This window comes from Quercus suber, unplaced genomic scaffold (assembly GCF_002906115.3).
Source record: "Quercus suber isolate HL8 unplaced genomic scaffold, Cork oak 2.0 scaffold_125, whole genome shotgun sequence".
In the NCBI taxonomy this organism is placed as follows: Eukaryota; Viridiplantae; Streptophyta; class Magnoliopsida; order Fagales; family Fagaceae; genus Quercus; species Quercus suber.
Window position 1 is genome coordinate 479,300 of NW_027069589.1, and position 17,847 is coordinate 497,146.

The 17,847-nt window shown below is 31.5% G+C and overlaps 1 protein-coding gene across 2 annotated transcripts; it reads right to left on the minus strand.

Annotated features, from left to right (window-relative positions):
• Positions 1–9,663: 9,663 nt before the first annotated feature.
• On the minus strand, positions 9,664–12,750 carry LOC112018898 (TPD1 protein homolog 1). Of its 2 annotated transcripts, none has more exons than XM_024051429.2 (4): positions 12,699–12,750; positions 11,870–12,026; positions 11,494–11,562; positions 9,664–10,435 (listed from the first exon to the last, which is right to left on the minus strand). In XM_024051429.2, the coding sequence occupies exons 2-4, from the start codon at positions 11,946–11,948 to the stop codon at positions 10,098–10,100; spliced, it is 486 nt and encodes a 161-aa protein (XP_023907197.1). In that variant the 5' UTR covers positions 11,949–12,026; positions 12,699–12,750; the 3' UTR covers positions 9,664–10,097. The 2 variants fall into 2 exon arrangements, with proteins under 2 accessions (XP_023907197.1, XP_023907204.1); XM_024051436.2 differs by lacking the exon at positions 12,699–12,750 and adding an exon at positions 12,209–12,673.
• Between the last annotated feature and the right edge of the window lie 5,097 nt (positions 12,751–17,847).

The following is a 17,847-nucleotide window of genomic DNA, read 5'->3' on the forward strand; positions in this document are numbered from 1 at the left end:
TTATAAGGTTTGTTGAGGGGTGCAGCATGCAAGTTTCATTTATGTGCTTGGGACATGTAATAGGAGAGTTGTGACTACATATGCATTTTTCCCCCTGGTGTTAAATATGCATTATTAATCTAATTGGATATTTACCTATCCAAAAAAAAAAACTAATTGGATGCCTTTCCTATTTTTAAGCTTCATAATTTTTTATTATTAATCTAATTGAATATTGAAAGTTGTTGGTAATTGGTATCTTTTGTTGATTTTTGTTAGTATTGACAAGTGTGTTTGCTTACAAGGGTATATTGACCGAATCAATTTTTATGGCATCCATGATTCATCATCCCTAACAATTTATTTTAAGTTTGTGATTGCTGAAAGCTGCTTAGGTTGATATTGCGTGGTGCTTTGTCTGAACAGAAAAGAAGATTGTTGGATTTTAGCCTCATAATTTTTTATTATTAATCTAATTGAATATTGAAAGTTGTTGGTAATTGGTATCTTATGCTGATTTTTGTTAGTGTTGACAAGTGTGTTTGCTTACATGTGGATATTGATTGAGTCAATTTTTATGGCATCCATGATTCACCAGCCCTAACAATTTCTTTTAAGCTTATGATTGATGAAAGCTGCTTAGTTTGATATTGCGTGGTGCTTTGTCTGAACAGAAAAGAAGATTGATGATTCACCTAGGAAAATTGTCTGCTCGTGTTCTATAATGTAAAAGCAATTGTGTAGAGTTGGGGAATAGCTTGCCCCAGTTTCCAAGCTTTAGCTACAAAAGCATACTGTGTCTGTTCCAGCATTTTTCTGTACAAGTGCATATTGGTGATGATGTGTTTATAAAAAAATCTGTGGTTTTGATGACTGTCAGAGTTCTATCAGAAGGTAGGAAGATTGACAACATCAAATGCCTTATTGATTTATACAACTATGGATTAAGTACTTCCTTTTCCTTTCTTGCCTATTTTTAAGTTTAGCTTCAGACTAACAATATTGATGTATACATCTCTCTCTATGTAAAGACAATCTACAATGAAATTTCAATGAGAAACGCCCGTCTGTTAATGAGGGATTCTTTTATGATTGTTTTGCTCCTTAAATTAATTATAAACTTAATAGTGATACACTCTCAATTCACCTACAAAACAACAATTATGCTTGAGGGGCAACGGAAAATCAAAGGCTATGGACGCAGGAATTGCTACCCTAAATCTGCACTAAAACATGCTCAGCCGCTGCTATTGTTTTTTTGGATATCTTCACTCTACAGGAGTATGTGCTATGTGCCAAGCTTGCAAATGCAGCCTCAAAATTTGAAGGAGCAAAATATATTCCTTGCTCCAGCATCCCTCTTGGGTAGTACCTAGATCGATCCTAGATTTGCTTTTTGGTTGATGAAATTGGTTGGGGAAGTACTCGTCTCAGATTAGGAATTTAGTTCTATTGTGCATCTTTTGGTGTATTAGAAACGAACGGAATTGGCGGACTTTTGAAGATTTGGATAGTTTTGATGATCAAATGCTTGCTTCTTTTAGTGGAACTCTTTTTGATTAGTCTCAGGCATGGGGACTCACGACTAGTGTTTCTCTCCCTTCTTTTCTTAGCTCTCTTTCTCTTTGTAATGAATCTGTTGATTGGTTTTCTTTTTCTTTTTTCGTTTTTTCGCTGTTTTCTCATTCTTGTATTTTTGGGTTTGCTCTATGTTATTTATGCATAGAGTAGCCATTCGTATATATAACATTCTTACTTATCAAAAAAAAAAAAATATATATATATATATATACCCGCCACAAATCGCATGCATTGCCTTTTTCCCAACATCAAATATAACTTGAACAAGAGTACCTGTGATCTTATCTAAATCTTTGTTAACTTCTTGGCTCCTCCAATCCTTTAAAGAGTGTGTGCCTGAGGTCATTGTCAATGTGTTTCCACTCAACTTGGCAGGTCATTGTCAATGCGTTTCCACTCAAGGTCGCAACTTGGAACATTGGTCCTGCTGGTGCCACCATTTCCATTATCTCCCCCCTTCCTCCATATTTAATTACCCAATTAAAAAAAAAAAAAAAAAAAAAAAAAAAAAAAAAAAATTTTTTTGCCAATTTTACTAATTTTTTTAAGCCTATAATATATTATTTATATTTTGATTAATTATTATTTCATTAGGACTAAGGTAGTCAATACCTTCTTCATATACGAGTGGGGTGATTGGGGTATATATATTGTACTGATCAATAAATCAATGCTAATACTCCTAAAATATATAGAGTTGTGCTAATGTAGATATTTTATTTTGATACTTAGTTATGAGGCATACCTTTTTGCACATGCGTTCTCATGATATTTGGTTCTTAGATTAATGAAAAATAAAACTAATATACTAGAAATTCGGAAAATTACCACTGTCTGCGGAAGTTAGATATTTCTTATTATGCATTACCAATTATAAGACAGTTAATGGCCCTAAAAGAAAAATAAGCATCAGTAATGACTAGAGGATATCAGCTTTCAAGTAAAACTAGTAATATTCAATTGAGAGGCAAGGAAAACAAACTAGTAATGTTTTTCTCGCAAAAGCAGTCATACGCTCAAATTCTTGCTTATGATGAGACAATTCAACAAAATTAGCTTCACAAATGAACTGCATTTGAAGTGAGCTTGAATAAAAAACCAATACGTATAACTCCATTCCAAAGCCTCCAGAAAGGTTGGAGGATTGACAACATCAAGTACCCTATTGATTTTTACGACTATGGATTAAGTGCTTTCTTTTTCTTTCTTGAATTTTCTAAGTTAGCCTAAATGATTTGTCATACTCACAGTACTGCAAAATTGTATATATCTCTCTATGGGAAGACAAAATCTGCAATGGAATTTCAATAAGAAATGCTTGTCTGTTAATGATAGATTCTTTTATGATTGTTTTGCTCCTTGAATGAATTATAAATCTAATAATGATACATTAAATGTTTTATTTAACAAAATATTTCTTATGGGGTTCACAATAACAGGAGTCAATGTGTTTTACTTTAATCAGTTACAAACATGAACTGATTTCAAAGAAATGAGATTCTAACCTTAATGGTTTGTTTGAATTGAGGGAGAGGGAGGAAGAGTAAAGTAGATTTAACACAAAATTAGCTTATTTTTAGCCAACTTTACTCTATTCCCTTCCACTCTCCCTCCTTTATCCAAACAGGCCATAAATTTGTTTATTATACTCTTTGCCCATAAGATACTTCGAAAATCTCATGAACTGATAGTATAATAAATAAAATTTGAGAGCTTTTAATATGCGACATGTCTTTTAAGTCTACTGAGTCCACCACCCAAGTATCCTTGAAATGATTATTTTTTGAAATCACAATGTCTCTACTATCTCCTACTTGGGATTTGGTAGTAGTGTCATTACTCATTAGTCTAAAGCAAGAGATTTTTTTTGGGCCTGAATAGATTTGTAAGGTCTAGATGTTGGAGTTGACAGTTGGACTTGGGGAAGGACCATTACAGGTTTGGATTGCGCTGCGTTGAATGGGTAACAATCCATTTGTGGTAGATGGAAGAAGGAAAACCCAATTCAGCCCTTTTCCAATTAAACATGATGGGCTCGGAAACAAACTTCTAACACTTGTCACAACGAACTTTTTTTTTTTTTTTTTATAAAGTTGTCACAAGGAACTTGATTGATGGGAATGGCAAAAAATACCTTCGTGATTCACATTCTCATGATGATATTTTCTTATCTTTTATCTTTATCTTGTCAACTTCGAAATTACCTAATTAGAAATGACAAAATATTTCAATTCCAGCTCACTCTTAACTTGTCACATTCTCACTCCATCAACTTTCACTCCAACAAGAGGAAGGAACAGGAATATCTATATTCCCAACTTGATTTGGTTAAAATCAAGTTAATGCAATAATCATTAAAAAAAAAGATAGAAGTTAACATATTTTTCAAGATATGAAAAAAGAAAAAGAAAAAGAAAGAAATGCCAGTAGTCAACAAATGAGATTTTTAATGATATTTAAAAGCTAGGCATTCGGGTGTCAATCTGATGAAATTTTGGGTTATTATAAAGATTATTAACAAAAATAATTATTAATAAATATGCAAAGTTAGATTTATTAATACCACCATATGGTCTTCTTATATCACCACACCACACCCCAAAACAAAATCATTCATTATCCTCCAAATTCTCTCTCTACTCTCAATCCAAAACAGACCCTTTACGCTATACCCAAAAAAAGAAAAAAAAAGGAAAAAAAAAAGGAAAATATAATAAACCCTACAAGCATATCATAACCACAAATAAATAAAATAAAATAATTCAAATGGGCTAGCAAAAACTATTGTTACTAAACATATACCAATATTTTCGTATCTTGTCAAGAAGATACTCTTAAAGACTATAAACTTGAATGGAATGATGCAATAGGCCAGGGTCATGGGTCATGGCCACTACAAGTGGCCACAAAAGCTTCCTCTACTAAGACCTTTGAAACGCCAATCATGCAAATGTTGACCAAGGATTTCGAGTGTTTCTTAATTCGTACCATGTTAAGTGCTTTTAACGATCCACATTCAGTATCGAACAGTCTAACCATTGATCTCAAGCACTCAAAATCAAGAAAAGGCCATTCACCCTCCTCTCATAGAATTAAGGATGGAAGAGGCTTTAGATGGTCCTTATAGAAATATTCCAATTAGAGCATCCCCATTTGGGTTTCTAAATGCCAAATGTTAAGAACATTTGGCATTTAAGCCCCAAAATTCATCAGCAATGGAGAGGCCATATCTCAAATGCTAAAAAAAATTTGGGATTTTGCTACAGTGCCATCTCAAATGTAAGATGGCACTGTAGCTGGGTTGTAAAAAAAATTAAGGGTCTATTTGAGATTTGCTTATTTTGTTGAAACTGAAAACTTTTTGCTGAAAGTACCGTAGATAAAGGTAAAAGTTAGCTGAAATAGTAATAGTATCAAAAAATACAATGAGACTAATGAATAGTAGCAAAAATAAGCTGAATAGTAAAATAAGTTGGCAAAATTAATCATGTTAAATAGACACTAAGTCTATGATGCCATCTGCATTGAGAAGAAAGAAAGTACAAAGTTTGGGCATTAAGGACACTAATAGTGGGTGACAAGCGATTCCTCTCCCTCTCCCTTTCGGTTTCAGTTAGTTTAACTAGTAAAGTCTCTAATAGTTGAATAAGAGATCTAAGATACTATGTCAAAAATCAATTGGTATTTTGGTTTGATGACAAAAGAACTATAATCAGGAGCGGGTGCTATAGTTTGAAACTCTCTCAAAAAAAAAAAAATACTAATACCTAAATTCTTCTTCTTCTTCTTCTTCTTCTTTTTTCAATATATATATATAGAAGTATTTATAGCAAGGGCATTAAGGACAAAGTTTGGGGTTGGGTTAAGGCTAAGGGTAACTAGGGTTAAAGAGGTGCGCACGTTGGGTTAGGGTTTTCTTTGTTTTAAGTTTTAAGTTTTAAGTGAGAATGAATGATGGTTCATTGGGTAACTCTTTGACCATGATTTTAGGGAATTTGATATTCTACAGTGGAATTGAAGGAAGACAATAATAAAATTATTTACTACATCACTGATTTGATCATTGGTTTGATCGTGATAGAATAAAATAATCGAAAACCAACTCTTTTTCCAAATATCTATTCTGTTCTAATATGGTCTCACTATTAAAATTATTTTTTTACTAATCAATTACAACTAGTAATAGCTTGCTACTTAGAATTTGTTATAAAAATATTGTTGACATAGTATTTTTATTTTTGAAAAGCCCTATTTTGGAATAGAACTCAATGTTTGTAAAATCGAGTTCTCACTAAATATAGTTGAGGTGGCCGTGGCTAATTTGGCTATTTCCAACAAAAATGAAAAATGCTAAAATCACAAACTATTTTATTATTTTTTTTACAAACAATTGATGTGGTGAATAGTTATTAATTTTTTTTTAATAAAAAAATGATATCAACAGTAGATCCACATTATAACATTACTCCAAAAAAAAAAAAAAGCGATTTATTTTTAATGGAGTTTCTTTGAAATGAAGTACGGACTCCTCTCCCTCTCTATCTTTTTGGACTGATCATAGATCGAGCATCCTTTGATACCGCCCTTCGTACAACAATTTCTGAGCCATTTGAGAAGAGATCAGAATAGCAATGCTGCTTGAATTTATTAAAACAAAATACTATGCATTTAATAATCATAGAGTAAGAATCTTAGTCATTGTACGAACGCACAAAATGTGAATTTATGTGTCTTTGGTATTTTCCTTCATGAACATTTTTTGAATCCAGGAAGAAACTGTATCACAAGATTCAATCACACCGAATGGCAGATTGTTTATTGGAGTATGTGACTCATTAATGCAAAATTTTTGAGAAATGTAGCATGATATTAAGGAGATCAAGTATATATTTTTGAACTATATCTTTTATGGGACTTGCAACTTGCAAACTGTGGTCTGTCAATGTCAAGACTCAAGGTCAAGGATATTATTTAAGGGCCATGGGCCCCATGGAAGCCCTAAAATATAGAAGATAATTTGTAATTGAATCCTGATTATATTCTTCTTGAGTGAGCTAGAAAAGATGTTGGGTTGAGATCACTTGCAAATGCTTCTAACACCATAATTATAAGCAAGAAACCCAAAAAATGCCACTAGTCTTGTTAATGCCTTCAATTGGGATTGGTCGAAGGCTAAGATTGTAGGTATGAGGTATTGCTTTTCATGGTGTCAATGGAATGCTTATTAAATAATAATATTTGTAATAATTGTTACAATTGAAGCCTTGAATTTAGTTTGCTAATCCTTGAGAACCCATTAACAGAAATAAAAAATTGTAAATAATAAAAATAAGCCTTAAATTTAGTTTGCTAATCCTTGAATTTAGTGTGCTGACAATGTTATGGATGAACAAATCATAAATTTGTTTTTACTTTCAATAGATGGCATACCAAGTAGGTTTGTGTTTAGATCAGTGATATTGAGATTCTCCTAGTCAACTAAAGCCTACTTAAGCCTCTTTTTGAATGCTTTCCCACAAGAAGTTTCATTTTAGGATTTTATGATATGATTTTTCTCTTCAAATCTTTAATTTTGCTATTATCAGAGCATAGTGACAACTTATGTGGCAACCACATAGGTGACATGTGTCATTTATTTATAAATCTAGTTGTCTTTTATTTAGCTTTATTATTCAGTCAAAGTTAATTATGAGCCTTGCTAGTAGTTGTTCCAGACTTCCAGTGTAATAAATTTGATCATAGGATGATGTGAAGTCAATTTAAGGAATTGTCATTTGTGTTGGAAGTTGTCAAGCATTTAATTGTAAGCATTTATTTCACATGCAATATATTCACCTATAAATATTAATGAGAAATTAGAAGAAGACAGAGGGTTTTTATTCAAAAAAATTACTCCTTCCATTCCACTTTTTTTTGTCCTCTATTATATTTTGGGATGTTCCAAAATATTGTCTTGTTTCTAAAAATAAAAGTAATTAATTTACTAATATTCCTATTATACCCATATTAATTTATTAATTCAATTTTTTGATAAATTTTTTTAAGGGTAATTTTGGAAACTTATACATTTTTAAAAAATAAACAAGACAATAAATAATGTTCCTTTAAAAAGTTTGACTTTTCAAACATGACAAAAAAAGTAGGACGGAGGAAGTATTTGCAAGTGTCATTGCTTTGAAGTTGAGCAATTCCTCCCAACAATCAAGTCTGTGACTTAGTACCGTTGAGTGACATCCACGATTAGAAGTGTTGAGTGGCATCCCAAAACTATTCATCTTATCATTTGATTGAATCTTTGATTTAGCCAACCTAATAGATCTCAGCCTGCATCTCATTGACAATGACATTTTGCCCCCAAAAAATCTTGATTGGGTTATATAAAACACCAATGAAGCTAGCTATCTGATCTTTATGGACATCCAATGCTTCCCCACATTAAGTAACTGTCCTGTATTAATTAGATGATTTAAGAAGCCTAGGTTTGGAATGTATATGTGTTGATGTGCATAATACAACCCTTACAACATAATCAAACGAGTTGTTTTAGACATATGCATATAGTTTTAACAACAACGTGTTAAGTTTGTAGGTAGAAATATGTTGTGACACCGACATAGTTGAAGTTTTGAAAAGTAGCAAATTATACCTTAATATTTCAAAAAGGTCACAAATTAAACCCTGAAGTTATAGAAGGTAATGAGGTTTAAACCTTCTGTTTAATTTGTTACGTTTTAGAGCTTTAGTGTCTAATTTGTCGATTTCTTAGTTCATATCTAAACTAAGGAATGGCTAACTTAAGAACTTATGTAAAATTACCAATTTCTTCACTCAAACACAGTACTGGAGCCACAAACTTGTGGAAGTAAAAAATTTCGGCTATTTTTTTTAATTTTATTTTATTAAATATAAGCATAATGTTTGTACTACTTTGAATTTGACAACAGTGTCATTAGTCATTACTCTTTAGTCAAAACAAAAGCATTGGCATTTTTCTTTTTTCTTTTTCTTTTTTTAAAAAGCATGTGATTTTGGTTGGGCCGGATGATGGATTTCACAGTTAGAAATTGGAAAGGACCAGTACAGGTTTGGATTGGGCTGCATCGAACTGGCTACAGTCCATTTTTTATAGATGGAAGAAAGCTAGCTAAACATATGGGTTCGAAGACAAACTTCTAAAAGTTGTCACGAAGAGCTTTATTTCAGGGATGTAAAAAATTCCACATTCTTCATGATTCACGTTGTCCGACTCCATTTTAGGCAAGAATAGGTTTTGCTAGTCTAGTCCCATCCTTCTTGACCCACTCCACCCCAAAGGTTTATATATTTTATTATTTAAAGTATTTATATATATATATATATAATTTAATATTTTTTCATCCACATCTCACCTATAATTTATCATTTAAAATTTTAACATTCTCACACCCATGATCTAACCATGCCGCACTTCATTGCAACCCCAACTTTAACTAAACATATTTTTCCAAAAAGAAACATCCAAAAGTTTTTTTTTTTTTTTTTGGAGATGAAAATAAATGCAAAAGTTAGAGTTAGAAAAGGATGGCTAAGTTTGAGCTGTTGAATATCCCTGAGATTGTACCAGGTCTATTTGTGATTTAGTGTGTGAGCCAAATTTCCTTTCTTTTTACAGTTTTGTACGCCCAAAAGTACAATTAGGATGGATGTATGATTGGATAGTGGATACACACCATACAGTTTGAACTTTCTATACATGACAAGTAGAAACTTGCCAAACTACCCATTGATTGTCCTCAATATCTATTTTAAAGTCTATTATTGGTCCTCCAATCTTGTCTTACCTAATCCAATTGCGAATATATGTATATATATATTTTTTTTTAGCCTCACTTTTTAATAAGATTAATTAATAGCAAATTATGGACATAGCTTTATCTGACGGGCCAGGCGTTGAATTTATATCATTGTTGTAGGGATTACCAAAACAAATAAACAAAAACAGTGGGGACAATAGAGAGACAGACAGTACATACATAAGGCAACCACCACAAGCAAATTGTCATCAGGCACGTAGAGTGATTACACGTCCAAAATCAATGGACAGCAAAAAAGAAACTGTCAGAATCAAGCATAATTCGACTATATATATGTAATATGCTGTTTACCACATCCTCATCATGAAACAAGACAAACAAAATATTCCCTCTAATCACAGTTTCAAATCTCGCATTGTAAAATTCCATATATGTGTAATACTACTACCATGTGGTCTATATCACAATGTGTATCCACTCCAAAACAAAAACATCAGTCATTATCCATCAAATTCCTATCCCTCAATCCAAATCAGACCCCTTTACAGTATACAAAAGCCCCAGAAATGGAAATAAACCCCAACAAACATATAAAGCCAAAACAAAACAAGACAAGGGTATTGAGTTTTTTTTTTTTTTTTTAAAAAAACTATACCTGGTCTTGCTTTGTATGCTTTTATATGAATGAAAACTAGTATAGTTTGGGTTGGGCTAGCAAAAACTATAATGTGTTTTAGTTTTATACTAAACACATGCTACTGAAGAGACAGACATTGGGTAAGAAAAAGTATTGGCATACTGAAAAGAGAGAGATTCACCAACACCCAAAGACTTGCCATCATTGACAAGGCAATCATCAAATCCAAGCCTCCTAAAAACTTTGGGGTTGATGAGCTTGGCTGAGCTGAACCATCCACACTTCAAGTGAATGGCAGCAATCTTGCAACTGGTAGCGCAGACATTCAATATCTCAACCGTGTAGGTGGGAATACCGCTAGGCAGTGGAGCTGTGGGGCCTTGGTTCACCACAATGTCCGTTTTGGTACACTTTTCGCCAAATATTCGGTTTGGTTCCACCATTGCTGGGTAAAGCAAAAACAAACAAAAAAGGGATCTTTGCAATAAATTCTAGATAATGAAAGGACACAGCTTATAATATTAATGACAGACACACTATTAATAACACACAACAAAAGTATAAACTATAAAGCATTAAAAATGTGAACACACTTACACACCCACCCACTTTTTTTTCAATTGGGTTACATCATCTACAGACAAAATACACTTTTTTGGAGGTGAATTCACGGGAATTATAGTGTGTAAATTAAATGAGAAACAGACAAAGGAACCCTAAAAGGCCAATGTGGTGGGGCCACCTTTGCCACTTTGCTTATCCACATATCCCAACTTTTCAACCAAGTCATTGAAAAAATTGTTAACAAATATTGATTGATATAATTACACTTTTTCAACTCAATAATTGTACCCAAAAAAAAATTATGAAAATTTTATAACATGATAATGATAGCAGTATTTGTACTAAAATTAATGAACTCAAATTCCATTATACAATTCAAAGAAACATGTCAAGTTTACAGCTAGCACACACAAAGGAGAGATGGGTTGCTATTTGCTAATTTGCGCCAAGTCCTCTAGGCACAATGCGCACAGCACCTAGATTCTAGAAGGGCTATTATGAGTATAAACTATCAATCAAACCAATCCCAATCAGAAAATTACTAAAAAATTAAAAAAAGTGACACGCACACACACACAGAGACCCAAAAGAATAAGAACAAAGGGGTATATAAAAAGGTCAAGGATATTTGGGATCTTGTCAAGAAGATATTCTAAACAGTGTGCTAAATAGTCGTAATAATATTCCTAGGCATAAGGGGTCCAGTCCAATTCTAATTTAACAATTCGTGCACACGTTTATAGCCTAACCCATAAGGCCATAACCATAAAATAATTCAGTCGTGCACATCTGACACCAAAACAAACAAAACAAATATCCCAACAATTATATTTAAAAAAAAATCAAAAATAAAAAATCCTTAGACCCCACTACATTAACAAAAAAAAAAAAAAAAAAAAAAAACTAAATAATTAAGGAATTAAGGAATTCGAATCTCACCGAGAAGCTTTCGATGTGGAAGCTTGATGATATTGGTTTTTCCTTGGAAGATTATTGAGCTCTCCACACCTTAATAAAAAAAAATTTAGAGATTAAATTCTATTTGGTTTTTTTTTTTTTTTTTTGCTTGCCAAAATAAGAAGGAAATTGAATTATATATAAGAAGAGAACACAGAGGTCCCTTGTGTTTGTGAAAGAGGAACCATAAACCAAACCCACAGCAATTATTACTATTTTTGAGACGCCATAGAAAATTATTGAAACATTAAAAAAATAACATAAATACAAAAACAAAGAATGTAACAAACATTATTATTATGATTATTATTTTCAATTAAATAGAATAATAGTGAGAAAGAGGAATATAGAAGCAAACCAGAAACAACAACAAAAGCAGCTAAGAACAACAACAACAACGAAGCTAGAGCCACAGCGAGTTTCATCTCTCTCCTCATCCTTCCTTATGACTCGGACAAAAACTCAGTCGGCCAAATTGCTCTCTCTCTCTCTCTCTCTCACAGAGATACTAAAACCTGAAAACAACATCAACGAGTGAATGGTCAACAAAGCTATGATGAAATATGCTTATGTATCACATCAATGAAATTAGGTACAAAGAAGAAGAGCAGAGCCGTCGATCTGAGCAAAAGAAGGGTTCAGATTTGACAACTTAAAAGAGTCAAGAAAAGTGAAAAAACAAATGGCCAAAACTCACGGGTGGTAGACGACTAGGAGACTAGGCTTTTAAAGGTCTAGAGTACGCAGACAGAGACTTTTTTACACTAGAAGTAGCTCAAAACGACGGCGATTTGAAATTGAAACCCACCACGTAGCGAAATCTCCATCAACAAAAAAGAGCTTTATAAAGCAGAGCACTCTAGAAAGTGTTTTGAAAAAACAAATTTAAAGAGAGAAACTAAGAGTGAAACCCTATAAATTGACAGTACTGAGAGAGAGAGAGAGTAGACAAAGCGAACAGCTAGAGAGAGCGCAGAGAGCGAGGCGGTTTCTTTGTGTGTGTGCATGCAAAAGCAGAAAAAGAGAGAGAGAGAGAGAGACAAACATGGCAGAGTGGGATATGGTAGTGGTGCTTAAGCCACATATGACAAAACATACAGTACACAGTGCTAAAGCAGCCTGAAAATCCATATTATTATGTGTGTGAGTGAGAGAGAGAGAGAGAGAGAGAGCGAGAGAGAGAGAACCTTTTTAGGTTTGAGAATTTGGAGTCAGGAGAAGCAATGAAAAAGTGAGTTTGTGATTTTGTGGTTTGTGGGGTATATATAGTGAGGAGGATTAGGGCGTGTTTAACAGGTTGGGTTAACGATAAGGTTAAGGGTTAACTAGGGTTAAGGTTGCACGTGGGTTTAGGGTTTAAAGTGGAATGATANTTTGAACCTTGAATGCATTGAAAATTCTAGGAGGTGTTAACTAGTAATGGATACCAAATGTAAACAAATTATACTAAAATGAATCACTGTTCTTAATAATCCTTTTAAAAATGATTTTAAGGATAGTGAGTTTAAATTGAACGTAAATAGATATGGGTTAAGACATACATGTTAGAAACTAAAACTGATTTCTTATTATTCTTAAGTAGTGTTTGATCGTGATTTTAGGGATTTTGATATTTTATAGTGGATTTGACATGGTTTAATTTGTTTCAACGAAAAATCTGATGTGAAGATAGTTTTTTTTTTTTTTGGTATTTTTCTGTGTTTGGTAATATAAAAAAATAGGTTAAAGGAAAATTATCTCCTAACTTCTTTTATATAACTTGGCATGAGAGGTTAAAGTTGTTTTATACTAAATATTTTTGAAGAATAACTATATCTCATGTAAAGTTTTTTTTTTTTTTTTTTGAGAATCATATCTCATGTAAAGTTAAGTAAAAAAAAAATAGCTCTATTTCAAATCGGAAATTAAAAGATAGTTTTCTAACTTATTTTAGGGTTGCTACTGAATATATAAAAATAAGATAGATTTAAGCATGTTTTGTAGACAAGTATAATGGCCAAAATGAAGATATACCACAATTTTGGCCATTATACCTGTCTACAAAAAAATGCCCCAATTTTTATCAATCAATATCGGTCAATAACAACTTGCCATTTTTCCTTCTTAAATGGCACATTCACTGTTAAATTACAACATGTTGTTTAATGTTTCATTAATTTCTTCTCCTCACACATAGGTCTTTTCAATTTTACACTCTTTTCAATTTTACACTTATTTCCAATATCTATTGCCTTCTTCTATGCTAAATCCTTGCATTGACCACAAAATTCTTTTCTGGGTCAGAATAGATATTTGCGTATAAACTCAAAATTTGATATATCCCACGTCTAGGACAAGGTGCATAAACAGTAACTTTAAGTTTTCTTTACTACTTGTGTGTTAAACTGAAAGTAATAAAAAAAGAATAATGCAATTCATTTCTTTGTTTTAATTGGCATGTGACATAAGAGTACACGTCTACACTATGATGTAACGAGAAAGCAAAATAGTACGTGTACGGATTTGATCGTCATTGTAATCTGTAGGCCCACAAGGTACATAGAAATAACAGAATTGGAAATATACCCAATAAGTCAATAACTCATAAGTTTGGTTCAAAAAATCCTATTTATATTAACATAAAAAACAACTTTTATTTATTTTTAATTTTACATAACTACTTTTTTAAAAAATACTCACATTATATTATTGATTCTAAACCATATTTCATTAAAATATTACTTGTTTCTCTTTCTTCACACACAACAACTTAACAACTACCATCTACTCTCTTCATTCATCATTAGGATGTGTAAAATAATTTTTAAAATTTAAATGCAAAATAAATAATGTCAATATAAATTTTTACATGATTATGGTAGAAATTTTGCAAATTTACATGTGTAACTTGAATACTTGATTGAATACTTATTAGAATACAAACAAAAATAGTAACACTTGTGTTTTAAACTGGGTTATATATATTTACATAACTAAAGTACAACTATAAAATGGTTTAACATTTGTAGTTGTAAATTGAGGTTATAAACGGCGGATACTAGAGACACACAACTAATATAGGATAAACATCTTTTTTTAAAAAAATAAACAATAATACTTATTAGAACATACATAAAAATAAAAATAAAAAGTAATATTAGTCAAATTGAGCCATTTTTATTTTTTTATTTTGCACTTGGCTGCAAAAGAAGATAAATTATTATATACATATTCTCTCTTATAATGTGTGAGTTTTTATAAATAGGGTAACGATTTATATATTTAATACAGGAGATACTATTTTCTGGCCTAATACATATAATAAACACATTTTTGATACATGGGTAGTGATTGGAGAATCAAGAATTTTTTGTTTGAGTGCATTATAGTTGATATTCGTTGAATGTCACTAGAGAATGATTTTTATAATACAGGCCCACAACCTTTTCTCTTTCGAAGTATTTGTGTACAGATGGGATTCATTCCCTTTCAGGGTATTGAATGAATGTAACATCGATACGATTACCCACGCAACAAAATGTGGTCCCAAGGGAAAAAAATTATGGCTCTCAAAGATGGGTCAACTTGAAATTGTTTGGCATTGGTGGTCAATATCAAGGAACCAAATATGAATATGTCGGTTTAATGGGGCAAGTTCAGAGGTGAGGAGTTTTTCAACGCTTGATTCAACTGTAATTATTATTATTGTTAGTTGTTAGTTAGTTGGTTCAATTAATAAATTTATTTATGGTCAAGTAAAAGATTTGAGCTTGAAACTCTTTTTTTTTTTATCTCAAAAAAAGAAAAAAAGAAAAGAAAAGAATATTTAGTCTTTTTTTACAAATTTTTTTATATAAAGTGTCCGTTTGGATACAGGTGAAAACTGAAAATTGAAAACACTGTAGCAAAATAATTTTTAAATGTGTGAATAGTACTGTGAGACCTATTTTTAATGAAAAAATTATTGAAAAATAAAATATGTGGGTCCGTGAACAGTGTACGGATGCGCTGTTCACAATGAAAAAGTCAATAAATGCGGGCTGAACCAAAAAAAAAAAAAAAAAAAGGGAAAAATGCAAAACAAAAACGCAAACGACACTTTTAGTTGAATCCAAACAGCCACAAAATAGAAATTCTATTCTAACCTAACTTGAAACTCTTTTATTTTATCTCAAAAAAAGAATACTCATTTTTTTACAAATTTTGTCATACAAGATAGAAATTATACTCTAACCTAATCTAAGTATCTATGTGTATAAAGATTCCTTCTGGAGACTTAAACTCTGCTCTTTACCCCCCAATACCCTATAAACACTTATACTTGTGAAATGATCATTGCACCAAAGGCGTGCGGTGGTGTTAAAAAACTTGCGAATTAGGTGGTAAAAAAATTACGACCATAGCATGATTCACAACTTTAATGTTACGATAGGCTCTTTTTTTTTTTCCTTTTTTTTTTATTCTCTTTATTCAATGCAATTATTATTATTTTTTCTATAGTTTCTCTCATAAAAAATAATTAAAAAAGAATCTCTCTTTTTTATAATTTTTTTCCCTTCCCATCTTTACTTGTCCCCTCTTCCATGAACGACGACGACCACCTCTAAGGGCATAAACTCCAAAATTAAACACAATTGGATAACCCCCAAACCTGCATCTCTCAATTGCCCCAACCGACATTGGGTTTTAAAGTGGTACAAGACATCATGTCACTTTCGAAAAGCACGACGAGGAACCAAGATTTTGATTAGAAAGTGGAGAAAATTAGTCTTTTTCAAACTTGCCACTGGATAATGCTTTATATTTTGATTTCTTAGCAACCAACTAAATCTTCAATGGATAAATATGAAAAATAAAAACACTATTACTAAAACAAATAAATCTATACAAGGGGAAAGGCAACCAGCTTGGTTAAATAAGAGGAAGGGTAACAAGACAAACCTCACTCGAAAAGCAATTTTAACTAGCAAATATTGATATCAATATTGTAAAATATTGATATCTGGTTAGATAATCATAAACTAACACCAGATTTAGATGGTGTATTTCAATTTAATTTTACTCATTGATAAGATTATTATTTACCTTTTTTAGAAAAAAAATAATAATCGTACCCTGTAATAGAGTGTTGCGGTTGACTTGTAAGTTGTAACAACTTTTCGGGATTGATTTAAAACATTTATTAAGATAGAAAAAAATGGCTGTTTTTTTTATAAAGAATAAGTGATAGAAAAAAAGAAGAATATATTAAAATATATTTAACAATAACATAAAATTGTAATAGATTAAAATCTCAAAAATATAACCCAATGTTTTCTATTGAATATTTGAATTAATAAATCCTTTTGTTTTATATTTTTAGCCGATAAAAATTCTATTGTGCTTGATTGTACCATTTTACAATACATTTGTTTTCAACTTGTGTGGGAATATGAAGTTATTGTAGATTTAACAACATTTTTTCTATGCATGGATTAGTTAACAAAATAATTTATATACAAAGCATAACTATTACCATAGTTTTTTTTTTTTTTGTTTGAGAAATAACTATTACCGTAGTTAAACTATAATTTAATTACTAATTGTGAAGTAATTAGGACTGGTATCAGGTCGGGTTGGTTTTACTGCCACCCAAAATCCGACCTGATAACAATCGAGTTTATCAAGGAAAAACCTAACCCAACCCAAAAATTACGGGTCTCAGGTTGGGTCGGGTGTTGTCGGGTATTGTCGGGTTTTTTTTTTTTTTCCTTCCAAATTGCGTGAAGGTGAAATTGTGAAAGACCTAAAGAAACATTGAAATAGCCACCACTTTAATGAGTTATTAATGGGAAAAAAATTACTTATCCTATTACTCAAACTTGCCATTTAAAAGTTGTCATAGTTTTATTTTTATTTTTAAACTTCCATGTTTGAAGGATGTCCACTTTTTATGATAATAAATGTTAATTTTTTTTTTTTTTTATCAAGTTAATGCATGTCTGTTTAGGCAATATTTTATTGAAACTATTTTACTTATTTAGTTATCAAGAAGCATTTTCAACATGAAAATATCAACAGTGCCATGGAAATCAAAATCCCAAATCTGTCATGTGTTTCTGACTCTTATTTTTCTTTCGTTACATTGATAGGACTCTCAAAATCAATTCAAAACACATTCCTTTTTAACAGAGAGAAATTCAACTTGCAAATTTAGTAGTTGTTTAGGCAATATTTTATTGAAATTATTTTACTAATTTAGTGATTTACATTAATGTGAAAAATTAAATTCAATAATTTATTTATTTTCGTATAGGCCTAATTGTCGTGATTTCTTGATTAGGCAACAAACTTTTACAATTTTTTTCCTTGTGTATA